Source organism: Bufo gargarizans, chromosome 2 (assembly GCF_014858855.1).
Source record: "Bufo gargarizans isolate SCDJY-AF-19 chromosome 2, ASM1485885v1, whole genome shotgun sequence".
NCBI classification, from domain to species: Eukaryota; Metazoa; Chordata; class Amphibia; order Anura; family Bufonidae; genus Bufo; species Bufo gargarizans.
The window spans coordinates 369,813,402-369,838,169 of record NC_058081.1 but is presented as its reverse complement, the minus strand read 5'-3'; the positions used below and the strand labels follow the sequence as shown (position 1 = coordinate 369,838,169).

Here is a 24,768-nt window from a genome sequence, read left to right as displayed (position 1 = left end):
GGCGACGGAACTGCCTGCCGGATCACTCTGCCGCAAGTGTGAAAGTACCTTAACCTGCACTTTTTTTTCAGTAAGGTCTTCAGTTACTTGCATAAATGAAACCTTACAATTTTTTCTGGTATAATGGTTTTCCAGCAGTGTCCTCTAGGGGGCAGCAACGTCTTCAGTCAGCAGTTAGCAAAGTAAGGTCCCAGGGACTTCCCTTGGTAGAGAACTTGTGCTGATGAGAAGGAGCAGCCTGTGTGACTGGCATCCAGTGTCCCTCTGTTACCTCCTCCAGCATCTCCCCAGGACTCACCTGTCTTCCAGCCACACATTCTCCTTCACCCTCCCCATGAAGAAAGGTAAGACTGCTGCCTGCACTGCCTGTCATGTGTGAGCTCCTCTTAGTATTACTATTATTGGCTGCACTTTCATGGGTGTTCAGATTGTGATAATATTATGCATGTTATTCTGGGAAAATGATCTGACTTTACTGGTCATCAATTTCTGGCTGAGAGGGGAGTGTGCTAAGTCCATGCTCGTACAGCAACATGGTCATTGTAGTCTTCTCTACTGGGTGAGCATCAGGTGCTATCATCCGGTGTCTACTAAAGTTTATTTTATGCTGATTTCTGCATTTCTATCATATTCCTCTGTATTACGTTAGTGCCAATGACTAGGGCAGGCATGCAACATCACTTATCCATCATCTGCCTGCTGGGGCTACAGCTTTATCAGCATCCTCATGCAGTTCCTGGACGATTTTGTATCCTTTGGTTGTCTTTATGATCATATGTTGAGCCAAATTTAAATGAAAATTTTACTAAAGTTTCATGGACGTGCATGTGATCCTATGAATGGTAGTGTCCAGCAACAGTTGTACTATAAAGAGCTTGTACGTGTAGCCTGAATCTGTAAGGAAACCTGTAGGGATGAGAGAACTTGTGTTTCAAGTTCGGCGTGCAAGGTTCGGATTATCTAATAATTCTGTTACGGCTTCCACTACCACACACCATAACTTATAGTCCTTAACGGAATTGTTAGATAACACGAACGCGGGTTCGCTCGACACTAGAAATATGGTTTTACTGAAATTTCATATTATGCTAAATAAAAGCTTTGCTACAGCTTTAGGCTACATGCACACAACCGTATGTGTTTTTCAGTCCGCAAATTGCAGATCCGCCCAAAAAAAATGGATGACGTTCTGTATGGCATTCTTTTATTTTTATTTTTTGCTGATCCGTTTTTTTTGCAGATACATTGTAATAATGCCTATCCTTGTCCGCAAACTAGAAAAAAAATAGGATATGCACTATTTTTTTGTGGGGCAATGGAACGGACATACTGATGCGGACAGCACACGGTGTGCTGTCTGCATTTTTTGCGGACCCATTGAAATGAATGGGTACGCATCCTATCCGCAAAAAAAGGAACGGACACGGAAACAAACAACGCTCATGTGCATGTAGCCTTATTCTATATTATTATTACACTGTAAGGCTACATGCACACGACTGTATGTGTTTTGTGGTCCGCAAATTGCGGATCTGGAAAAAAAATGAAGCCATCCATTTTTTCTGCGGATCCATTGTAAAAATGCCTAAAGAATAGGACACGTTCTATTTTTTTTTTTGCTGGGCTACGGAACTGACATACTGATGTGCTGTCCGCAAAATAAAACGGAACGGACACGGAAACAACGTTCGTGTGCACGTAGCCTAAGTCACGTCCTCAGACTTTGTATCTTGCATATTGTGCACTAAATAATAAGTCCAATCGGGCCACAAGTTGTTATTATTATTATTTTACTCACTTATATAGTGCTATTATATTCCGCAGCGCTTTACAGACATTATCATCACTCGCTGTTCCCTACAGAGCTCACAATCTAAGTTCCCTATCGGTATATGTCCTTGGAGTGGGCACAAGTTCTGAAATGTCAGGAGAGATACCCCCATTACTTATATAGCAGGACTTCAAATGACATTATGATCAGGAAATACATTAGAACAGTTTTTTGTTGTTTGTGTTTTGTGTTTCGTTAAAACCTTGCGCAGAATTAGAGGCTTAGATCTTACAGGGACCCTCCGTGTACTAGAGAATCGCTGGCACTATGTATACAGCACTATACTGCAGATACAGGACGAATACCTCCATTTATTGGACCATGCCTGTATTGGGCCATGTCAATGTAACCTACATATGTAAACGTTTACGTTATGCTAGGATAGTACTAGATTAGGTAAAATGTATCGGGCAGGATAGTGTTAATAGCAGCACAGTGTTTCAGGACATTTCTCGTGTTTGGCAGAGTGTTTTATCAGTGGACATAGATCAGAAGCGATCAGCTGAGCTAGTGAAGATGTACAACAGGCGATTATATGGCCTCACGGTCTGGAATGTGAGCTGCTGGACTAAACACTCCATCTCTGGGGTACGGCCACACCGTCAGGTATCTGCATGCAGTATTGGAAGCCAAATTCAGGAGTGCATCATAAAAGTGGAGAAAGTATAAAGGACAGATATGACTTCTCTTTTTTGAATTCACTCCTGGTTTTGGTCATCAGGAAACTGAACTGCGGCCGTACCCTTATGGTCATTTATGCCAGACCAGGGTCACAAATAGTCGGTTATGAGAAATACTTTCTTTTCATTTCAGATATAGGAGAATATTAAAATATGATTTACCATTTTCACAACATCCTTAAAAAAATAGGTTCTAGATGTGTCCTTTATTTTGTCTTTTAAGGGTACTTTCACACTAGCGTTTTCTTTTCCGGCATAGAGTTCCGTCACAGGGGCTCTATACCGGAAAAGAAATGATCAGTTTTATCCTAATGCATTCTGAATGGAGAGCATTTCGTTCAGTCCCTCTTACGTTTTTTAGCCGGAGAAATACCGCAGCATGCTGCATTTTTCTCTCCGGCCAAAAATCCTGAACACTTGCCGGAATGCCGGCATTCATTTCCATTGAAGTGTATTAGAGCCGGATCCGGCATTATGTGTTTCGGCAAAATGGAACCCGCATGCGCAGACCTTTAAAAATGCCCAAAAATAATACCGGATCAGTTTTCCGTATGACACCGGAAAAAACGGACCCGGTATTTTAATGCATTTGTCGGACGGATCCGCATCCGGATCCATCTTACAAATGCCATCCGTTTGCATCCGGATGCGGCCTTACGTAAATATTCGAACTGGATTAAAAATCATGTACATGATCTTTACGTGTAGTACATCATACGTGTCTTTCTTTGGAACATGCCTGACATGAAAAGTATGAGACACAATCCTTGCTGAATTTTCTGTCAACTAATTACACATTTTATATTGTATTAATATTTAGATTAGAATTTTATATTACGGCTGAGGATCTCTATACCGGACACATCAGGATGCATCCGTTCTGTTAGGATGTCGTTGTGTGAAATCGAAATAGACGGATCCGTTGAAAGTCAATGGGTGACGGATCCGTTTTTTTAGGCTGCATAAAAAACTGATTTGTCACAATTGACTTAGGGTGGGTTTACATCTGCGTTATGGAGTCCGTTATGGCTTTCCGTTATAACGGAGCAGGGTTATAACGGAACATAACGGAATCCATAGGATGGAATGCAAAACGGAAGCCTTTAAGAGGCATTCTGTTTTTCTCCGTCCTAATAGAAGTCTATGGGAGAACATAACGGATCCGTCTGGTTCCCGTTATGCAAGACGGAAAACAAAGTCCTTTCGACAGGATTTTTGTTTTCCGTCTTGCATAACGGGAACCAGACGGATCCGTTTTGATTTCCATAGACTTCTATTAGGACGGAGAGCAAACGGAATGCCTTAAAGGCTTCCGTTTTTCATTCTGTCATAATACAAGTCTATGGGCAGAAGAACGGATCCGTCCTTCCGTCTTATGCCATAACGGACTCCATAACGCTAGTGTGAACCCACCCTAACATTGCTTTCAGTTCCAGATCCATTTTTTTTCCCCTTTTTATGACCGGACACAAAACCGCAGCTTGCAACGGTTCTGTGTCTGCATTTTACTCATTTGGGGCTAAAAGTAATTTATTTTCTAAAACTTTCTAAAGTATTAGAAAAATAAATTGTCAGCCGTTTTCTCTGTACAGCTCTCAGTTTCTGTCTAATTGCAGACTATTGGCAGCTGTGATGGCCGCGGAAGCAGGGTGAGCGTGATCTGTGCTCCTCCGTATTCAGGTCAGAGATGGTAGTGATCTAATGGTTACTAGATCTTTATTGGTCTGCATTGCTGGGAGAACACAGATTTGTTTCTCCTCTCCCCCATAAGACTGTTGGAAGCCGCTGAGGCTTCTTCCACACTAGCGTTAGGCTTGTCCAACAGATCCCCTGCCGGATCCATACTAACGCTTGCACACGTGTGCTATAATGGGGACAGCATGCTGCAGTATTTGTCCAGCCTCCTCTGGGCATGTTTGCCATGCTGCGGCCAGATCTCCGGCCCGTCCCCATTATAGTGAATGGGGTCGGGCCGGACTTCGGGCAGCACACCTGTGTAAGCGTTAATACGGATCCAGCAGGCTGTTCCCCTGCCAGAACAGCCTGACGGACAAGCCTAACGCTAGTGTGAAAGAAGCCTAATGTCATTTATACATCACGAGTTTCAAGGGCAACAGCCTGAATACAGGAATGAAATGCTCTGCATTCGAGTTTTACTGCAGCTCTCACTATGAGTAATGTAGTTAACATATTTTGTGACAGGAAAGGGATCATTTCAGTTTCCCGTCACTTCAGGGGGATTGGACTGGCAGAGCGTCAGCCTAGTCTTTTTAATGGCAGAGTGATATGCTGCAGAATAACTTATATTTACATCACTGCAGCGTGGAGTTAATCCTGCAGCAACGTAAATAGTCAGATTGTCAACGTGAGAGAATTAAAGGGGTGTCTCACTTCAGCAAGTGGCATTTATCATGTAGATAAAGTGAATACAAAGCACTTACTAATGTATTGTGATTGTCCATATTGTCTCCTTTGCTGGCTGGATTCATTTTTCCATCACATTATGCACTTCTCGCTTCCATGGTTATGCAGTGGTCGTGCTTGCACACTTTAGGAAAAAACAAGCATAAACACCGCTGATGGATTGCAGGGTGGTCCTAATCCCTGGATATGAGCAGAGTATAATATGATGGAAAAATGAATGAAGCCAGCAAAGGAGACAATATGGACAATCACAATACATTAGTAAGTGCCTTGTATTAACTTTCTCTATATGATAAATGCCAATTGCTGAAATGAGACGAGCCCTTTAACTTTATTACTCTCAAGTGGAAATTCAGAAGAGGACAATCTAGTACACATGAGGCTCTGTTCAAATTAGCATAATGACTTACATTCATAATAGAATTATGCATTTCTGAATGCAAATCAGGGATTCCTGACAAATCACTTAAAGGTGCTTTCCCACAAATAATAATTTGTCACCTATCTGCAGTTTGGCTGGTTCTGTCTATGCACGCTCTACCAATGAGAATTATTCTGCAGTTTTTATACAAGCATCTGGATCTAAAGACTTTTTTTTATAATTGCATGTAATTAAAAATGTAATATAGCCACTAAGTTATTCAATAAAATTTATGTGTATAGCGCCACCTGCTGTTTCCTCTTTTTCTTATTTCTTTGTCCGGCTCCCTGAGAAGGGAGCACATGCTCAGTTTTATCCTTCAGCTGCCTCCCCAGCTGAGATAGGTAAAAACCTGCAGCAGAAAGGACACTCCTCCAGATCTGCAGCAGAAAGGACACCCCTCCTGAGCTGCAGCAGAAAGGACACCCCTCCTGAGCTGTAGCAGAAAGGACACCCCTCCTGAGCTGCAGCAGAAAGGACACCCCTCCTGAGCTGCAGCAGAAAGGACACCCCTCCTGAGCTGCAGTAGAAAGGACACCCCTCCTGAGCTGCAGCAGAAAGGACACCCCTCCTGAGCTGCAGCAGAAAGGACACCCCTCCTGAGCTGCAGCAGAAAGGACACCCCTCCTGAGCTGCAGCAGAAAGGACACCCCTCCTGAGCTGCAGCAGAAAGGACACCCCTCCTGAGCTGCAGCAGAAAGGACACCCCTCCCGAGCTGCAGCAGAAAGGACACCCCTCCTGAGCTGCAGCAGAAAGGACACCCCTCCTGAGCTGCAGCAGAAAGGACATCCCTCTTGAGCTGCAGCAGAAAGGACACCCCTCCTGAGCTGCAGCAGAAAGGACACCCCTCCTGAGCTGCAGCAGAACGGACACGCCCCTGAGCTGCAGCAGAACGGACACTCCCCCTGAGCTGCAGCAGAAAGGACACACTCCTTGAGCTGTCAGCTTGATATACATCTAGCAGAGCAATTGGGGCAATGCATGAGGAGATCTCTGGATCCATATGAGGTACAGGGCTGGTTCTAGCTTTGTTAAAAAGAGGTTGTCATGTACAATATGATGTCTGATTTTCATTTATTACGTTAATCATGGGATAACCCCTTTAAGTCCTTTTTGGTCTTGTATATTGTAAATGTGATACTTAGGCCCCTTGCAGACAAGCGTTCCTCCCGCAGTGAGTCTGCTACGCAGCTCCCGGCCTGACCTCCCAGCACTGCCGGGGGTCACATAGCATTATATTGATATATGATGCTATGTAACCCTTACATTTCTGGAATGTATTGGATAACACTGGCATAATGCTGCCAGTGTTATCCAATACATTCCAGAACTGTAAGGCCTCTTTCACACGGGCGAGATTTCCGCGCGGGTGCAATACGTGAGGTGAACGCATTGCACCCGCACTGAATCCGGACCCATTCATTCCTATGGAGCTGTGCACATGAGTCTTAGGTATTCTAAACTGTGTGCAAGAAATAAAAAATAAAAAATAAATGAAGTAAGGCCTCATGCACACGACCGTTGTGTGCATCCGTGTCCGTTTGTTCCGTTTTCCGTGATTTTCTGTGGACCCGGTGACTTTCAATGGGTCTGTTGAAAACTCAGAAAAAGCACAGTTTGTCATCCGCGTCCGTTATCTGTGTTTCCTGTCCGTCCCAAAAATATGACCTGTCCTATTTTTTTGACGGACAACGGTTCGCGGACCCATTCAAGTCAATGGATCCGTGAAAAAATACGGAGGCACACAAGATTCTCATCTGCGTCCGTGATCCGTGTCCGTAGGCTACTTTCGCACAGACGGATCCGCAGATCCGCCTGCATAACAGCTTTTTAGATCTGAGTTTTCACATCGACAGTATATTCTAACACAGAGACGTTCCCATGATGATGGGGACGCTTCAAGTTAGAATATACTAAGAACTGTGGACATAACTGCCCCGGCAGCACCCGATCTCTTACAGGGGGCTGTTATCCGCACCTGAGGGGTTAATTGTGGGTATCATAGCCCCCTGTAAGAGATCGGGTGCTGGCAGGCAGCAGGGGGCAGACCCCCCTCCCTCCCCTGCATTAAATTCATTGGTGGCTAGTGCGGCCCCCCTCCCTCCCTCCCTCCCTCCCCAGTATTAAATTCATTGGTGTCCAGTGCGGCCTCCCCTCTCCCCCCCCCCCCCCGATCATTGGTGGCAGCAGAGAGTTCCGATTGGAGTCCCAGTTTAATCGCTGGTGCTTCGATCGGTTACCATGGCAACCAGGACGCTACTGCATCCTGGCTGCCATGGTTACTTAGCAATTTTAGAAGCATTATACTTACCTGCGCTGTCTGTGACCGGCCGGGCGCTCCTCCTACTGGTAAGTGAAAGGTCTGTGCAGCGCATTGCTTATAGCACAGACAGGTCACTTACCAGTAGGAGGAGCACCCGGCCGGTCACAGACAGCGCACTGGACACCAATGAATTTAATACAGGGGAGGGAGGGGAGGCCGCACTGGACACAAATTAATTTAATACAGGGGAAAGAGGGAGGGGGGGCCGCACTGGCCACCAATTAATTTAATGCAGAGGTGGGAGGGAGGGGGGGCCGCACTGGCCACCAATGAATTTAATGCAGGGGTGGGAGGGAGGGGGGCCGCACTGGCCACCAATGAATTTAATACTGTCACCACCAGACATCTGAGAAGCTCTGACAGACGTCCTTCAGAACCTCCTCCTTGAGGTTCCTTTTGTTTTGCTTTCATTTTCTCATCTCGTCAGCCTCTCTCAGCTGTCATGTAGTTGCACTGATTGCATCCCTTTAAATCCCTCCCCATACTGCATCACTTTGCGGTTTATATTACTTCCTGGAGTGTGTGCATGCTGATCCTACTTCTGAGTCTTCTACAGATAAGTTTTGTTTGTTCATTTGTGTTTTCCTGTTTGCTGGATCCCAGGTGACCCTGACTCCCTCCGTATCAAGTGTAGGGAGCCGGTGGTCGTGTCCCCTCACTATTATAGGGTGTTCAGGTGTTATACAGTCGAGGTACGAGGATATGCGATCATCTACCATTGGGATTTTCGCATAGGCTGAGCAGTTAGGGAGAGAGCTAGGTCTGATGCAGGGCTCTCCCTTTTGTTCCTTAGTTTTGGATCTAGTCAGTCGGATCTTCAATTTGTGTCTTCTAGTTTCCTGTACACCTTCCGTGACAAATACAGGGGAGGGAGGGGGGCCGCACTGGCCACCAATGAATTTAATACAGGGGAGGGAGGGAGGGGAGACCGCACTGGCCACCAATGAATTTAATGCAGGGGAGGGAGGGAGGGGAGACCGCACTGGCCACCAATGAATTTAATACTGGGGAGGTGCGGCACCTGAAGGGTTAATTGTGCGGATCACAGCCCCTTGTAAGAGATCGGGTGCTGCCAGGCAGCAGGGGGCAGTCATGTACACAGTTCTTAGTATATTCAAATTTGAAGCGTCCCCATCACTATGGGAACGCCTCTGTATTAGAATATACTCTCGGATCTGAGTTTTCACGATCTAACTCAAATCCGATGGTATATTCTAACATAGAGGCATTCCCATGGTGATAGGGATGCTTCAAGTTAAAATATATCATCGGATTGGAGAAAACTCCGATAGGGAATCCTAACTTTACATTGAAAGTCAATGGGGGACAGATCCATTTGCAATTGCACCAAATTGTGTCAACGTCAAACAGATCCGTCCCCATTGACTTGCATTGTAAGTCAGGACGGATCCGTTTGGCTCCGCACGGCCAGACGGACACGAAAACTACTTTTTTCAATCTTTCCTTCATGTCTGGTGATCCTCCAAAAATCAAGGAAGACATACGGAAGGAAAAGCGGACACGGATCACGGAACAACGGAACCCCGTTTTGCGGACCGTGAAAATGTCGTTTGCATGAGGCCTAAATTTAATATTGATCAGAAAAGGAAAACTGAGAATTGCAAATCTTGTGGAATGGATTCAGTTGTGTTAACAAATGGCATTGCCTTAGGCCTCATGCACACGACAGTATTTATTTGCGGTCCGCAAAAAGGAGTTCCGTTGTTCCATGATCCGTGTCCGTTTTTGTTTCCGTGTGTCTTCCTTTATTTTTGGAAGATCTCCAGACATGAAGGAAAGTAAAACAAAATCTAAGTCAAGTTTGCCATGCAAATGATAGGAAAAAATGGACGTGGACGCGGATGACAATCTTGTGTGACTCCGTGTCTTTTCACGGACCCATAAACTTGAATATGCCTGCAACCCGTTGTCCGTGAAAAAAATAGGACAGGTTATATTTTTTTCACGGACTGGAAACGCGGATCACGGACGCGGATGACAAACGGTGCATTAGCCGAGTTTTGCACGGACCCATTAAAAGTCAATGGGTCTGCAGTAAATCACGGAAAATGGAACAACGGACACGGGACACAACAACGGTCGTGTGCATGAGGCCTTACTCTGTAGACACTTCCTGAGTTCATCATTTTAAGCCAAATTTAAGAGAAAGGGTTGTGGTACATAACGCATGCATACAATATTATAAAACACAATAGTACAAGTCTAAATGTATGGTATTACCGTGATATCTATTTGTACTTCTAGTCGTCCTATACTATGTATCACTGGACTGTTATATAAGACACATCCTGGTTCTAATGCAGCCAATGGTGTGCATCCATTGATGAAATACTGCAGGGGGAAAACAGAGGCCTGACTTGTCAACCTGTTCAGACACCTCAGCGTAATGCATATTTATGGTTATTTACTGTTGTCTTCCGTGGATTAACATTGCCGTTTTCCTGATCCAGTAAAATTACTGCTGAATTGCGCAAAAATGGTCCTCAGAAAAGTGAGAATATGGTGCAAAGATAATATTTCCACATCCATGTTCTACAGAACTGTAAAAAGGGTGTCCATGAAGACCAATTTCATAAAGAACACTGAAGAAAGAAATCATAGACTGTTCCATTGCTTCTAGGGGACAAGGTTTCCATACAGGAGGCCCTCTGGCTTCAGACTAGACCTCATTGCAATGTCCTACAGGATCTGTACACAGAGCTTTGAAGTTTGAGCTCCTGAACTGAATAATTTAAATATGGTACATACAGCATTGTTGTTAGGGGCTGTAGGAACGTATAACACCTTTATATACATATGTATATACACTGTATACACCCCCTCTACATGTGCCCCATTCATTTGTTTCTCTTACTTATGTGATGCCAACAGATATTCAGGTAGCTGTTGATCAGATCTCCAGTACGGTAATGAGTGTTTCTTCTTCGTGCAGGATGAACGAGACAAGTAGCTGGTCTTCCTGCTAGGTGCACGAGAAGTGATGATCAACTCTGTGGATCTTCTGAGGATGTAACGAGGGGACTTGGAGCCTCACACCAGTAACGATGGGAGCCAATAACTCAAGTAAAACCTCTGTGTGCGATGAAAATGAGGAAGGTGAGGGGAGCTTGGCTGAATGGCATTTGCATTTAGCATAGCCTGGGTAATTATTTTGCTAGTGAGTGATTACAGAATACAGATTCGTTGAGTTCTGTCATGTAGTCTGATCAGGAATAGTTAAGTAGCCGCTATAATTGGAATCTCACATTGTGTTCTTACTGTACTGAGCACTAGTGGCGTAACTAGAAATGACTGGGCCCCACAGCAAATTTGTGAACAGACCCCCCTCCCTCAGCAACTTCTTCACAACTCCTGTCCAACCACGACTCCTGAGGCTAGTCAAGATCACACTGTCAGACAAGGCCTGGCAGTCACTCAGTCTGTTTCCTACAGTGCCACTGTATATAATGTCATTGCTTAATACTGTTGAGGGGGTCCTGACAAAATCTTTTAGTCTTCCTTCTAGGTGGACCCCTTCATAGTTTGGGCCCCAAAGCAGCTGCTTCCCCTATAGTTACACTCCTGCTGAGCACTCATATTCAGGCCGGACACAGATCATTGACTGCTCATCATTTTTCATAGTAGAAGAAAATTTTAGTTCCTATCTAAGGGTCCACCTTAGATAGAATAGTACAATAAAGAATATACTATAGCATCTTCTTAATCTCCTCACTCACTTCTCCCCCTTCCCTCTCCATAATCTTGCATTGACATGTGTAATTTGATCCACCTGTGGAGCTGGTCAAGTCTCGAGACAGAAACCTGAGAACATGACATTTCTCGCTGATAAAAACATATTACAACGTTTCTTGTGGTTGCTTGTGCTATTTATTTATATAAAGATGTTTGAAAGTAGAATGACTCTTTACGGAAGGCACAGATCTTCCAGCTACATATGATGACATTTGCTTGGTGTAAGTTTCCACCATCAACATGTTTTTGTTGTCTAATTTAGGAAAGACCTCAGGACATTAAAGCACAACAAGGTGTAATTACTGTTTCATTCCACACTTTTAAAAAGGAAGGCAAATGAGCTTTTAACAAGCTCTGCCTCTAATGCCAACAGATGCCGCCCTGAAACAGCCATCTGCAGATGAGGTGCTGGCTTATTTAATATCCAAGTCATATCTCAAGGCCTATTTAAAGGGTCAAACACTGACTTATAGGATAGCTGCCTTATCGCTGGTAGCATAAAAATTACTTCATTCTAAGCACTTTCCTTAATAACTTTCATTATTTATAATGTCTTGTTTTCTCTAGGGGACAAGCATCAGGAGAAATAAAATGGCAGCTTCTCTACTAGCTCAGAGAAAGTCCATCCTCATAACACAGCTGGGACGGGATACATTAATGATTAGAGGTTCAGTGCAGTTAGCTAAAGAGCTCTCTCAGCCCTCCTAACCAGTCTGGCTGTAATAGGGTACAATCTTAAAGACATAGTATGTGGTTGGAGACATTAACACTGGTGTACCCATGGGATATCATTAGCCAGATATTTGAGTGTCTGTTTGGCATACTTTTGTCCAGTATAACTGTATTGAAAACTATATAGTGGAGATCAATGGCAGATATATGCAACTGTCCTGGTGACATCATGCCTACATCTGAAGTGTGGCAAGGCTTGTCAGGCTCTGCCCTGTAGACACATCATCAGTGACCTTGTCTCTGAGGGAAGTGTTTTGTGCATTCTCCTGGACCCTGCCCTGTAGATGTGTTGTCAGCATAGATGCTTTGTCTTAGGGCAAGGTGTTTCCAGGAGGGTTTTAAGCAGGTTTGAAACCAGGGCTGCCATTAGGAAACGTTTGCAGCGTTTTGGTGTCCGTCTGATGAAAACTGAGCCAAACGGACCCGTCCTGACACACAATGTAAGTCAATAGGGACGGATCCGTTTTCACTGACACAATCTGTCACAATAGAAAACAGATACGTTCTCCATTTACTTTCAATGGTGTTCAAGACGGATCCGTCTCGGCTATGTTAAAGATAATACAAACGGATCCGTTCTGAACGGATGCATAGAAACATAGAATGTGTCGGCAGATAAGAACCATTTGGCCCATCTAGTCTGCCCAATATACTGAATACTATGGATAGCCCCTGGCCCTATCTTATATGAAGGATGGCCTTATGCCTATCCCATGCATGCTTAAACTCCTTCACTGTATTTGCAGCTACTACTTCTGAAGGAAGGCTATTCCATGCATCCACTACTCTCTCAGTAAAGTAATACTTCCTGATATTACTTTTAAACCTTTGCCCCTCTAATTTAAAATGATGTCCTCTTGTAGCAGTTTTTCTTCTTTTAAATATTCTCTCCTCTTTTACCTTGCTGATTCCCTTTATGCATTCAAAAGTTTCTATCATATCCCCTCTGTCTCGTCTTTCTTCCAAGCTATACATGTTAAGGTCCTTTACTCTTTCCTGGTAAAGTATCAATATCCTTCTGGGGATATGGTCTCCAGTACTGAGCACAATACTCCAAATGAGGTCTCACTAGTGCTCTGTAGAGCGGCATGAATACTTCTCTCTTTTACTGGTAATGCCTCTGCCTATACACCCAAGCATTTTGCTAGCATTTCCTGCTGCTCTATGACATTGTCTGCCTACCTTTAAGTCTTCTGAAATAATGACCCCTAAATCCCTTTCCTCAGATACTGAGGTTAGGACTGTATCACTGATTTTATATTCGTCTCTTGGGTTTTTACGCCCCAGGTGCATTATCTTGCACTTATCAACATTTAATTTTAGTTACCAGATTTTTGACCATTCCTCTAGTTTTCCTAAATCCTTTTCCATTTGGTGTATCCCTCCAGGAACATCAACCCTGTTACAAATCTTAGTGTCATCAGCAAAAAGACACACCTTACCATCGAGGCCTTCTGCAATTTCACTGATAAAGATATTAAACAATATGGGTCCCAGAACAGATCCCTGAGGTACCCCACTGGTAACAAGACCTTGGTCTGAATATACTCCATTGACTACAACCCTCTGTTGTCTGTCCCTCAGCCACTGCCTAATCCATTCAACAATATGGGAGTCCACGCACAAAGACTGCAATTTATTGATAAGCCTTCTATGTGGGACAGTATGAAAAGCCTTACAAAAGTCTAGATAAGCCATGTCTACTGCACCTCCGCCATCTATTATTTTCGTCACCCAATCAAAAAAATCAATAAGATTAGTTTGACATGATCTCCCTGAAGTAAACCCATGCTGTTTTTCATCTTTCAATCCATGGGATTTTAAATGTTCCACAATCCTCTCCTTAAAGGGAACCTGTCACCAGTTTTATGGTGTCCTGACTAAGGCTACTTTCACACTAGCGTTCGGGCGGATCCGTTCTGAACGGATCCGCTCATAATAATGCAGACGGAGGCTCCGTTCAGAACGGATCCGTCTGCATTATATTAGCAAAAAAAAGCTAAGTGTGAAAATAGCCTGGGACGGATCCGTCCAGACTTTCAATGTAAAGTCAATGGGGGACGGATCCGCCTGAAGATTGAGCCACATTGTGGCATCTTCAAACGGATCCGTCCCCATTGACTTACATTGTAAGTCTGGACGGATCCGCACGCCTCCGCACGGCCAGGCGGACACCCGAACGCTGCAAGCAGCGTTCAGCTGTCCGCCTGTCCGTGCGGAGGCGAGCGGAGCGGAGGCTGAACGCCGCCAGACTGATGCAGTCTGAGCGGATCCGCTCCATTCAGACTGCATCAGGGCTGGACGGCTGCGTTCGGGTCCGCTCGTGAGCTCCTTCAAACGGAGCTCACGAGCGGACCAGCGAACGCTAGTGTGAAAGCAGCCTAAGGGCAACAAAAAATAAGTGACTGATTCTCTTAGCAAAAAGCTGGGTCACTTTCTTTAATTGACCCAGTCAATCTGCCAACATCTTGTATTGAAAAGCTCCATCTCATAATGATGAGTCCTGAATATTCATGAGCTCCTGACTCTCCCCGCCTACCTGCTGCTGATTGACAGTTATTTTCCATATGAATCAGGAGCAAGTGGGCAGGGGAGTGGCTATAGCTCTGAATTAAAAAACACTGGACTCACTGACATCACGCTGGACTCAAATCAGCTCATTAGCATGCGGCATGTGGCATCTTTGTGTGTATATTATGAGGTAACCATCTGTCACACCAGTAAGTGAATACATCTAAGGCACTTTTTAGTAGTTAATGATTGTATATAATTAGTTAGATTATAATCAAATATCCACATGACAGGTTCCCTTTAAGTATGGTTTCCATTAATTTCCCCACTATTGATGTCTGGCTTACTGGTCTATAGTTGCCCGATTCCTCCCTACTACCTTTCTTGTGAATGGGCACAACATTTGCTAATTTCCAATCTTTTGGGACGACTTCTGTTACCAGTGACTGGTTAAATAAATCTGTTAATGGTTTTGCTAGTTCACCGCTAAGCTCTTTTAATAGCTTTGGGTGTATCCCATCAGGCCCCTGTGACCTATTTGTATTAATTTTAGAAGGCTGACTTAGAACCTCTTCCTCTGTAAAGACATGTGCATCAAAAGATTCATCAGTCTTCCTCCCTAACTGAGGTCTTTTTCCTACATTTTCCTTTGTAAAAACTGAACAGAAGTATTCATTGAGGCAGTCAGCTAGTTCTTTTTCTTCCATATACCTTCCTTCTTTTGTTTTTAATTTGCCAATTCCTTGTTTTAGTTTCCTTTTTTCATTTATGTACCTGAAAAATGTCTTATCACCTTTTTTCACTGACTGATCTAATTTCTCTTCTGCCTGTGCTTTAGAAGCTCTTATAACTTGCTTGGCCTCTCTCTGCCTAATCTTATAAATTTCTCTGTCATACTACTTCTTTATAATTACTAAATTACCACAGTGGTCTCTTCCTTTTTTTTTTTTTCTTGCTTTTACTGACAATCCTAATGCAATTATCTGTTGCCTTTAATAGTGCCACTTTTAAGTAGTCCCATTTCTCCTGGACTCCATTGAAACATTTTTCTAAAACTAAAACTTTTTTTTTCTGTGGTGTGACTCAGTCACTGTACTTATAGTAAGCCACACTGACTGGTGATCACTAGATCCCAAGCTTTCCCCTACAGTAATATCAGATAGTAAATTGAATTCCCATTTGTGCATACTAAATCTAAAATGGCCTCCTTCCTCAACTACTTGCTGTAGAGACAATCCCAGTAGGGAATTTAGAATATCTGTACTCCTGGCAGAACTAGCTATTTTGGTTTTCCAGTTTACATAAGGAAGATTAAAGTCTCCTATAATGATAACTTTCCCTTTCAATGTCATTTTAGATATTTCCTCAACTAGTAGATCATCTAATTCTTTGACTTGGTTAGGTGGTCTATATATCACACCTACACAAGTTACCTTATGATTATCAAGCTGCAAAGTAACCCAAACTGACTCTAAATTGGTCTCGATAACTTGTATTAAATTAGATTTTATGCTATCTTTCACAAACAGGGGCCACCCCTCCCCCTTTCTTGCTTTTTCTGTCTTTCCTATATAGAGAGAACCCTGGTATTGTTATATCCTAGTCATTACTTCCATTGAACCATGCAAACGGTTGTATTATCTGAACTAATCCGTACATGATATTAAAATATGGAGGAGTGGGTAAGACAACTGTTACTGTACAGAAGGTCTGGAGTTCAAATCTCACAGAGCACCTTAAAATATAAAACTTCATAGTAAAAGTTATGGCAGAAAAATATATTTTTTTATTTCCAGCTTTTTTATTTTATGGTACAATTTACAATTTTCTGCAAGGTTAGTTTTTGTAACATACTTAATATGAAATATCGCAAAAACAGTATTTGGTATTCCTGTAATGATTATAGGCTGCACAATTTAATGAACACATTATTTATGTTGACTGGTAAATAGCACAATTTTTGCCCTGCATTTCAGTGATATACTAATTTATTTAGTGTTATGCCTGTGAAGAAAAAAAAGCTTTTTAAATACAGAAAACTGAGCTCTTCCAACAGAGCAGGCCTGTAATGGTAACTCTTCTGCCAGCCATACAGAAGGCCTGGAGTTCAAATCCTGATGAAAACCTGTTAAATAATTTCTTTATTAAAAGTCTGAATGCTGGAAAAGATCCACAACCAATATACAACACAGCTTCATTAGTATTCACTGAATACTTCACAAAATAGCTTCTTAGGCCCTGCGTGGATCTATGACGTTCCAGCTGGGAGAGGAAGGAGAGGCAGTGACTTGATGCTACAGACACTCCTTGTGAGTTTTATGAAAACGCTCCAAAAGAGCTCTGAAAAATGTAAGGTGAATCTGATTTGAAACCAGTTTTCCTTTACACCAACTTTAATAAATCTTCCCCCTGGGAGTGAATTGCACTTACACTGGAGGAGTCAAAAAATGCACTTACAACTTCATCACCTGACTTATGTAAAGCAGTGTGGTTCAATGCTGGTGTTTATTTTTGTAATTGTAATTTTTTCGCAATGCCGCCCTCATTCCTGTGGCTAGTAAAGATCGCTCTCTCAGACCAGGCCCGACAGCTGTTCTATCCGTTTTCTACACTGTCTATACTGTCACTGTATATAATTTCATTGTGTAATACTGTTGAGGGGGCCCTGACAAAATCTATTAGTCCTCCTCCTCCTGGATGGGCCCCTTCTGGGTCAGGGCCCCAAAGCTGCAGCTTCCCCTGCTTCCACTATAGCTACGGCCCTGGTCTGTATTAATCTGCAGGTGACGGTGATACAGCTCCAAGGATTGTTTCCATCTGCATCTTTCTAAGCAATCTGTAGCCTTAGTCTTTTATCCAGACTCAGTCATTGTGCCACTATGTGGCCTCCTCATGCTGCTATCTCCACTCCATGTCACCTTACAACTCATTTTTATCACCATACTGCTTCTGGTGATGCTGCTTATAAGCCTTAAACTGATCACCAGGCCCACAGTCTAATTAAGGTTTTGGAATCGATAAACCCAACACTGAATCAGTGGCGTAGCTAGAAATGACTGGGCCCCACAGCAAATTTTTGAATGGGGCTCCATCCCACAGTAATTTTTTAGCGACCCCTTCCTTTAATGCTGCCCCCATTCCTGAGGCTAGTAAAGATCGCTCTCTCAGACCAGGGCCGGCAGCTGTTACATCCGTTTTCTACACTGCTATACTGTCACTATATATCATTTCATTGTGTAATACTGTTGAGGGGGCCCTGACAAAATCCTTTAGCCCTCCTTCTCCTGGATGGGCCCCTTCTGGGTCAGGGCCCCAAAGCAGCCGCTTCCCCTGCTTCCTCTATAGCTACGCCCCTGACCCTAAAACCCTTTTAATTTCTTCTTTAATTTTTAGTTTCTTAATTGTGCATTTAGGAAGCTAATGAAAAAAGAAAAAAAAAAATACAAATGCTTCCATATCCTTTAAAACTCTTATGAACTACCCAGAAATGTATTTTGCTCTATATTCTAAGCAGACATATCATGCAAGTTTCATTCATTTAGTTAGGGCCAATAATTGGGAACAAACATTGTAAATGCTCGTCTTCTGGTGATTGCACATTTTATGCAGCACAGAATATCATCATTTGCTAGCAGCACCACACACTGTGTAAAAAGGAGATGTGTTGTCCACAAATGAAAACTGCATGGTGACAAACAATTGTGTTAACGATTGTTTGGTCCCACACAGTGTAATGACAGCTCCCTGTAAATGGAAGGAACAGCGAATGGAAATGGAAGTGATTGGCGCTTGTTACCAGGCAAAGTATCTGACTGTGTAAAAGGACTGGTACAATTGTCAGATTTCCAATAACAATGTTCACACAACCGAAAATTCACATAGAAAAATCCAGTATATATTTGCCATGGACTTTTCAGTTTGTGATGCTGAAGCTCCAACCATGGATACACCCCCGACAGTCACTTATACTGGCACAACACCACTACAGCCTTGTGCACAAACCGCAGGAGGAGGATCAGATTGCGGATGCATAGAACTGTGCAGCATAAAGAGGTAAGAATGCTGTCAAGTTCTATTTTAAAGCATTAGTTGACTGCCCAAAATTCTAATTAAATTGGACAACTCCTTTAAATACCTCATGTTTAGATATCGCCATCAGGGCCTAACACAAATGAAGCCCTAGCTATGGTATGCCTCATCGGTGCATTCCACAAAAAGCTGGTAGAATAGATATGCTTAGCCCACTTATCAGGGTTTATTATGTTGGCCTGCAGACATTTGCAGTAGCGATCATTTCTTCCTGTGAGTGCGGCAAAGAGATGCAGCTCTCACCTCCTCTGACAAGCAGGCAATGAAACAATTACCTGCTGTGTCGGCTAGTGTAAAGGGGCCTTTGTGGATAGAGCTTATCTATTACCTATTCAGCTTTTATCACTATAGGGTGTCACCTGCGATAAAAGGACACATTGCTGAAATGATGCATATCTTTATTATTCAGACAAGTACAGTAGGTGTATTGAGTGCGCATAGACGGTACCTTTCATTTGGAACGCATGGTGACATGGTGATTGAACTCCCTGAAGCAAACAACTTTGCCCATCCATTATCTGCCTGTAATTTTGAGAAATGCCATTGTAATAAACAATGACTATTTGATCAGCACTAGGAGGTATTATCGCCTTCATTTTTTATGCCACAAGGTATCATTTCCACAGAGTCTCTCAATGATTCTGGTTTCCAGTAAGTAATTCCAATGAGTTATCTTAATCAAAAAGCAGCCCTTGACAGGCATTTTGCCTAAGGTATAAATGTTCTGTCTCTTATATTTGGCTCTGCATTGTAATCAATCTGGATTATTAAAATTCTTTAGCATTTTTGCTGATTCAGCCGTAGCACAAAAAATTATATATGACTTAAACAGCATCAGTCGTAAAGCTGCATTTGGGTCATACATCATCCAGGCAAGGCCAGCCACTGCAGTGCTATGCTTAATGTTGTTGACAGCACATAATGTATTGAAAGCTGCTCACAGGTTATGTGGATTAACGTTTTACAGGTTAAGAACAAAAATAGTGCCCAAACACCTATTGACCTAGCAATAGTGAGGTCATTTCTGGAATTGCTGGTTACTCAAAATCTTAGTTTTATGACTTGTCAGCTAGACGTGCCATAAAAATCTGAAAGGTAAGGTCTTACCTCTCCTGAGAATTACTGGGTATTTCTGAAAAAATGAAAGTTACAGAAAATTTCTAGCCACATCTTTTACATATTCAACAATATTTCTTGCTTACATAAAAAAAAAAAAGCTACACAACAGGTCACCTATAATGCAGGGAGCTCTCGAGGAGCCAGTGCAGAGGATGAGAGTGGTAGTGGAGATGATGAGATGATGTGTCATGGTGTACTCCCTCAGGACGTTACCCCCTGGGCATCGGTGCACTGAAAGGTGGTATGAGGAATCAGGCCAGAAGTATAAGATTAAAGTTCTCTCTTTACTAAGTGCAACATACTGTAGAAGTTGTAGTACATCCAGCAGTAGTTTGTACACAGTGCCGTTTCTTTTCCCAGATGATGAGGTCTGTTGTGCTATCTTGCTGATGTCTCTCTCCTGAACTTCTGGCTAAGTGCTGAATCCTGGCACTTTTGGCTGTAGGTATAAACTGTGTAACACAGGCTTTTTTGAGTTGGCCTGGCAGTGATGAGGTCGAAGGTGATGGATGTCGAAGCAGTAATCCCTCACCTGCCGCAAAGTCTGGATAGCTATAGTTGCTAGTAGCTCTGCTTACTGCAATGCTGTTCCCTTTCAGAATTTGGTTCTCTGGTCTCTAAGGCTCTAGAAGCAGGAGCATTAGGATGTCATCAATATCAGACCTCACACACCCACCAGTCAGATGTTTCCAGAACTACTGTACCAACTTCATCTATTTTGTAGTGGACAGAGCTGATAACTTCAGTGCTCCTGCCACCGAACTGAGAGCAGTGCTGCAGTTACCAGCTCTGTCCACTACACAATGGACGGAGCTGTGGAGTCTCTGCAGTGATGCTACAAGGAACCAGCTTAATGGTCGGGATGAGGATAGGCCATGAATATCAGTGTACATGTATGGCCAAGTGTTCATTAAAACTCACTCTTTAGACAGTTTCTGTTGAATTAAACAAGTTGTATTCCTAATTACATGGAAATTATTATCTATATAGCTCTTATTAAGTCCCTACTCAGGAGGTTTTACAACTCCATTTTTTTTTCTTTTTAAAATTGGATAAACAGTAGGTGTGTCTAAATGTGTGGCCAGATGTGGGTAGTAGTAGTACTCATGGTTCTGACTCCCTGGGCTGGCTTGCAGTGATAGGAAGAACTCGTCTTTCCTTTGGGGAACACTCCAGTTCTGGCTGATGACGGTTGAGGTGCCCTTGGTGTTGATAGTTTTGAGGTACAAGGCAGGGTATCAGTTAATGTCGCCAACATGTTTCAGTGTAATAGAGGAGGATGCAATGAGGAGGCAGCTGTGCAGGAGAAAGATTATTTTACTGACAAATTCTTCTGGAAACAGATCAGGACAGTTTGTAGCATGGAAGTTCCTTACGGATGACACAGCTGCACAGGTAGTTGATAGTGTCCCAAAGTGTCTCTTTAAAGTAGTCTTCCTTATGTCTCATTCACACGTCAGTGTTTTGATCAGTGATTTCCATTTTTAGAAGAACTAGTAATCCGTTCAACTCTCTACATTATTAGTAAATATGCAAAAATCCTATTTCAAGTGAATGTTTAATATTTAAAATGTGTAATATTTGTCATAAATTCACACTCATATGAAAGAGTCAGACTTTAAAGAGGATATATAATGTTTTTTTTGTAACATTTAATGCCTGATTTGTTTTTTGTTTTCACTTTTTTTCATATAGCCTGGTTTTTAAGGGCCTTTTTAAAGGGCCCTGATCCTAAATTGTGTAGTTTCTAAAAAGAGCTGTTGATAACTATATATAAACATTTCGACATTTCTGGAAGTCTTCAGAAGTAGAAATAATGTAGATCATATCAATTTTGGGTTACTCCTATTTCAATCCTCACTTCTCACATCTAATTATTTGTGCAAGAATTAATGGCAATCTCTTGGTTTCTTTCAAAAAATTGTATACAAAGATTTGTCATTTTTATAAACTTATAAACAACCACTTCAAAGGCAGTGTCCCTTTAAATCTGTTAGTCAGCTTGACTTCCCATTAAATTGTCAGAGTCATTGTGGCACATCAGCAACTATATTAATGTGCTGATTGCATGTCGGATTGATTACACAATCTGCAGAGTAGTAATCAGCATAACTAACGATCAGAAAAAAACGGTTTCTAAATTTACCTACAAAAGACAAGCGCAGAATACCTGCCATGTACGGACATTGTGCTGCCATTGTATGCCATGCTTTATAAAGCAGAACAATTTTAATATACTCCTGTCTGGAAATGCTTCCAGACCCCTGAAAAATAACTTTTCCTCTGTGTTCTTTTCTTTCATTTGCCGGTTACCCAGCATGCCACTATTACTTTCTTAATTTTCCATATATATATATATATATATATATATATATATAGTGTTTTTTTTGTTTTTTTTTGGGGGGGGGGGGGGGGTACGTAAAATATAGCATTTAAGTTTTGTAAAATTTTTAGGAGGATACTACAAACAAAACAACTATTCCACATGTATATACCGTGCAGCGGTATTAACTTTATGCTGCGTGTCTTTACATTTACTGCAATACCTAATGGGTACAGTTTTCTTTTTTATGTTGATAACTTTTATTCCATAAATGGTATTTTAATTAAAAGAATGTGTTTTATTATATATCGTTATTTTATTTTATTAAAGGGATCATCCAGCTTTCAAACACTTTTGAGCAGCTCTCTTTCTTCCTGCCAGACCTGTGGAAGGAAGCATACTTTATCTGTTCCCTTCTGCTTGGTTCCTACTCCTTCAGTCCATCACGCACCAGTCCCCACTTGTCAATGATTGTCTGCAGCAGTTACATGCCCTCCAAGTGGCATGTGACCTAGTGATTGGCAACAGCAACACACTTGCCCACTGTCCATTCCAGAAGTTGACAAACAGGAACCTGAGCGTGATGGACCAAAGTTGCTGGAACCAAGTAGTGGGGAGCAAGTAAGTATGCTTGCCTACATAGTTTCTGCAGGAGGGGGGTGGGGTGGGGGGCTGCCCAAAAGTGTTTGAAAGCTGAATGACTCCTTTAAAGTTAAAGGGGTTGTCTGGGTTGAGAGCTGAACCCACTCATATCCTCTTCTTCACCTAGACAGCCCCTCTGAGATATGCATCAGATAATTTCATGATCCGATGCTCTCAATTGCCCTGCGCTGTAATTACACTACTAGGAAGAGGCTTCCGCCTAGTAGTGTTCCCGGTGACGTCACCGGCACTAATGGGTGGGCTTTAATGCTGCCCTAGCTGTTTTACAGGCTATGGAAACATAATACAATTATTAACTCAAATAGACATGTTGGGACTGGTGAAAGGTCCCCTTTTAGGCCAGAGATGAACAAAGCGAGGACAAAGGGAAGTCTCATTCTTAGTCATCCTTCCACAGGCACAGCTTTGGTGTCCACGTCATCACTATGCTGTAGGTAATGGCTTCTAACAGCAGGCTTCCAGTGCTGTAAATCTATGGTGCATGGCGTGTTAAGATTTATCACCAAGTCAGATGGCTGGTACTCTAGTGTTGAGTAAGGTGTTAAAGGGGTTGTTCCATCATAGACAATGGGGGCATATCAGTAGGATATGCCCCCATTGTCTGTGATAGGAAAACCCCTTTAACCCTGGTGCCAAGTTCTAGCAGTACTATGATCTCCCTGACAACAGTTGACATTTAGACCCCCAAGAGTAGGGATGAGCGAACTCGAACTGTATAGTTCGGGTTCGTACCGAATTTTGGGGTGTCCGTGACACGGACCCGAACCCGGACATTTTCGTAAAAGTCCGGGTTCGGGTTCGGTGTTCGTCGCTTTCTTGGCGCTTTTGTGACGCTTTCTTGGCGCTTTTTGAAAGGCTGCAAAGCAGCCAATCAACAAGCGTCATACTACTTGCCCCAAGAGGCCGTCACAGCCATGCCTACTATTGGCATGGCTGTGATTGGCCAGAGCACCATGTGACCCAGCCTCTATTTAAGCTGGAGTCACATAGCGCCGCCCGTCACTCTGCTCTGATTAGCGTAGGGAGAGGTTGCGGATGCGACAGTAGGGCGAGATTAGGCAGATTAACTCCTCCAAAGGACTTCACTTGATTAATCGATCGATCTGCAGCTGTGCATCATTGAGCTGCTGAAATTCAAATGCTCACTCACTGTTTTTAGGCTGCCCAGACCGTTTGTCAGTCACTTTTTTCTGGGGTGATCGGCGGCCATTTTGTGTCTTGTGCGGTGCTGCGACCAAGTGCATCCAAGCTGCGACCAAGTGCATTTAACCCTCAATGGTGTGGTTGTTTTTTGGCTAAAGCCTACATCAGGGTGAAGCTGTCACACCAAGTGCATTTAACCAGCAATAGTCTGTTCATTTTTTGGCCATACACTAAATCAGGGGCAAGCTGCGCCTGTCACCAAGTGCATTTAACCCTCAATGGTGTGGTTGTTTTTTGGCCATATACTACATCAGGGGCAAGCTGTGCCTGTCACCAAGTGCATTTAACCCTCAATGGTGTGGTTGTTTTTTGGCTAAAGCCTACATCAGGGTGAAGCTGTCACACCAAGTGCATTTAACCAGCAATAGTCTGTTTATTTTTTGGCCATATACTACATCAGGGGCAAGCTGCGCCCGTCACCAAGTGCATTTAACCCTCAGTAGTGTGGTTGGTCAAGCTATCACACCAAGTGCATTTAACCAGCAATAGTCTGTTCATTTTTTGGCCATATACTAAATCAGGGGCAAGCTGCGCCCGTCACCAAGTGCATTTAACCAGCAATAGTCTGTTCATTTTTTGGCCATATACTACATCAGGGGCAAGCTGCGCCCGTCACCAAGTGCTTTTAACCCTCAGTAGTGTGGTTGGTCAAGCTGTGACACCAAGTGCATTTAACCAGCAATAGTCTGTTCATT

General features: G+C 43.0%; 1 protein-coding gene across 1 annotated transcript in view; it reads left to right on the top strand.

The window, feature by feature from the left end:
- The first annotated feature begins 227 nt into the window (after positions 1-227).
- Positions 228-24,768, top strand: part of STK32A (serine/threonine kinase 32A) — a 283,690-nt gene continuing 259,149 nt past the window's right edge. The window contains exons 1-2 of the mRNA XM_044277548.1: positions 228-344; positions 10,634-10,797. Coding sequence (XP_044133483.1) covers positions 10,746-10,797 — 52 coding nt within the window. The 5' untranslated portion in view covers positions 228-344; positions 10,634-10,745. The remainder of the gene's footprint in view (positions 345-10,633; positions 10,798-24,768) is intronic.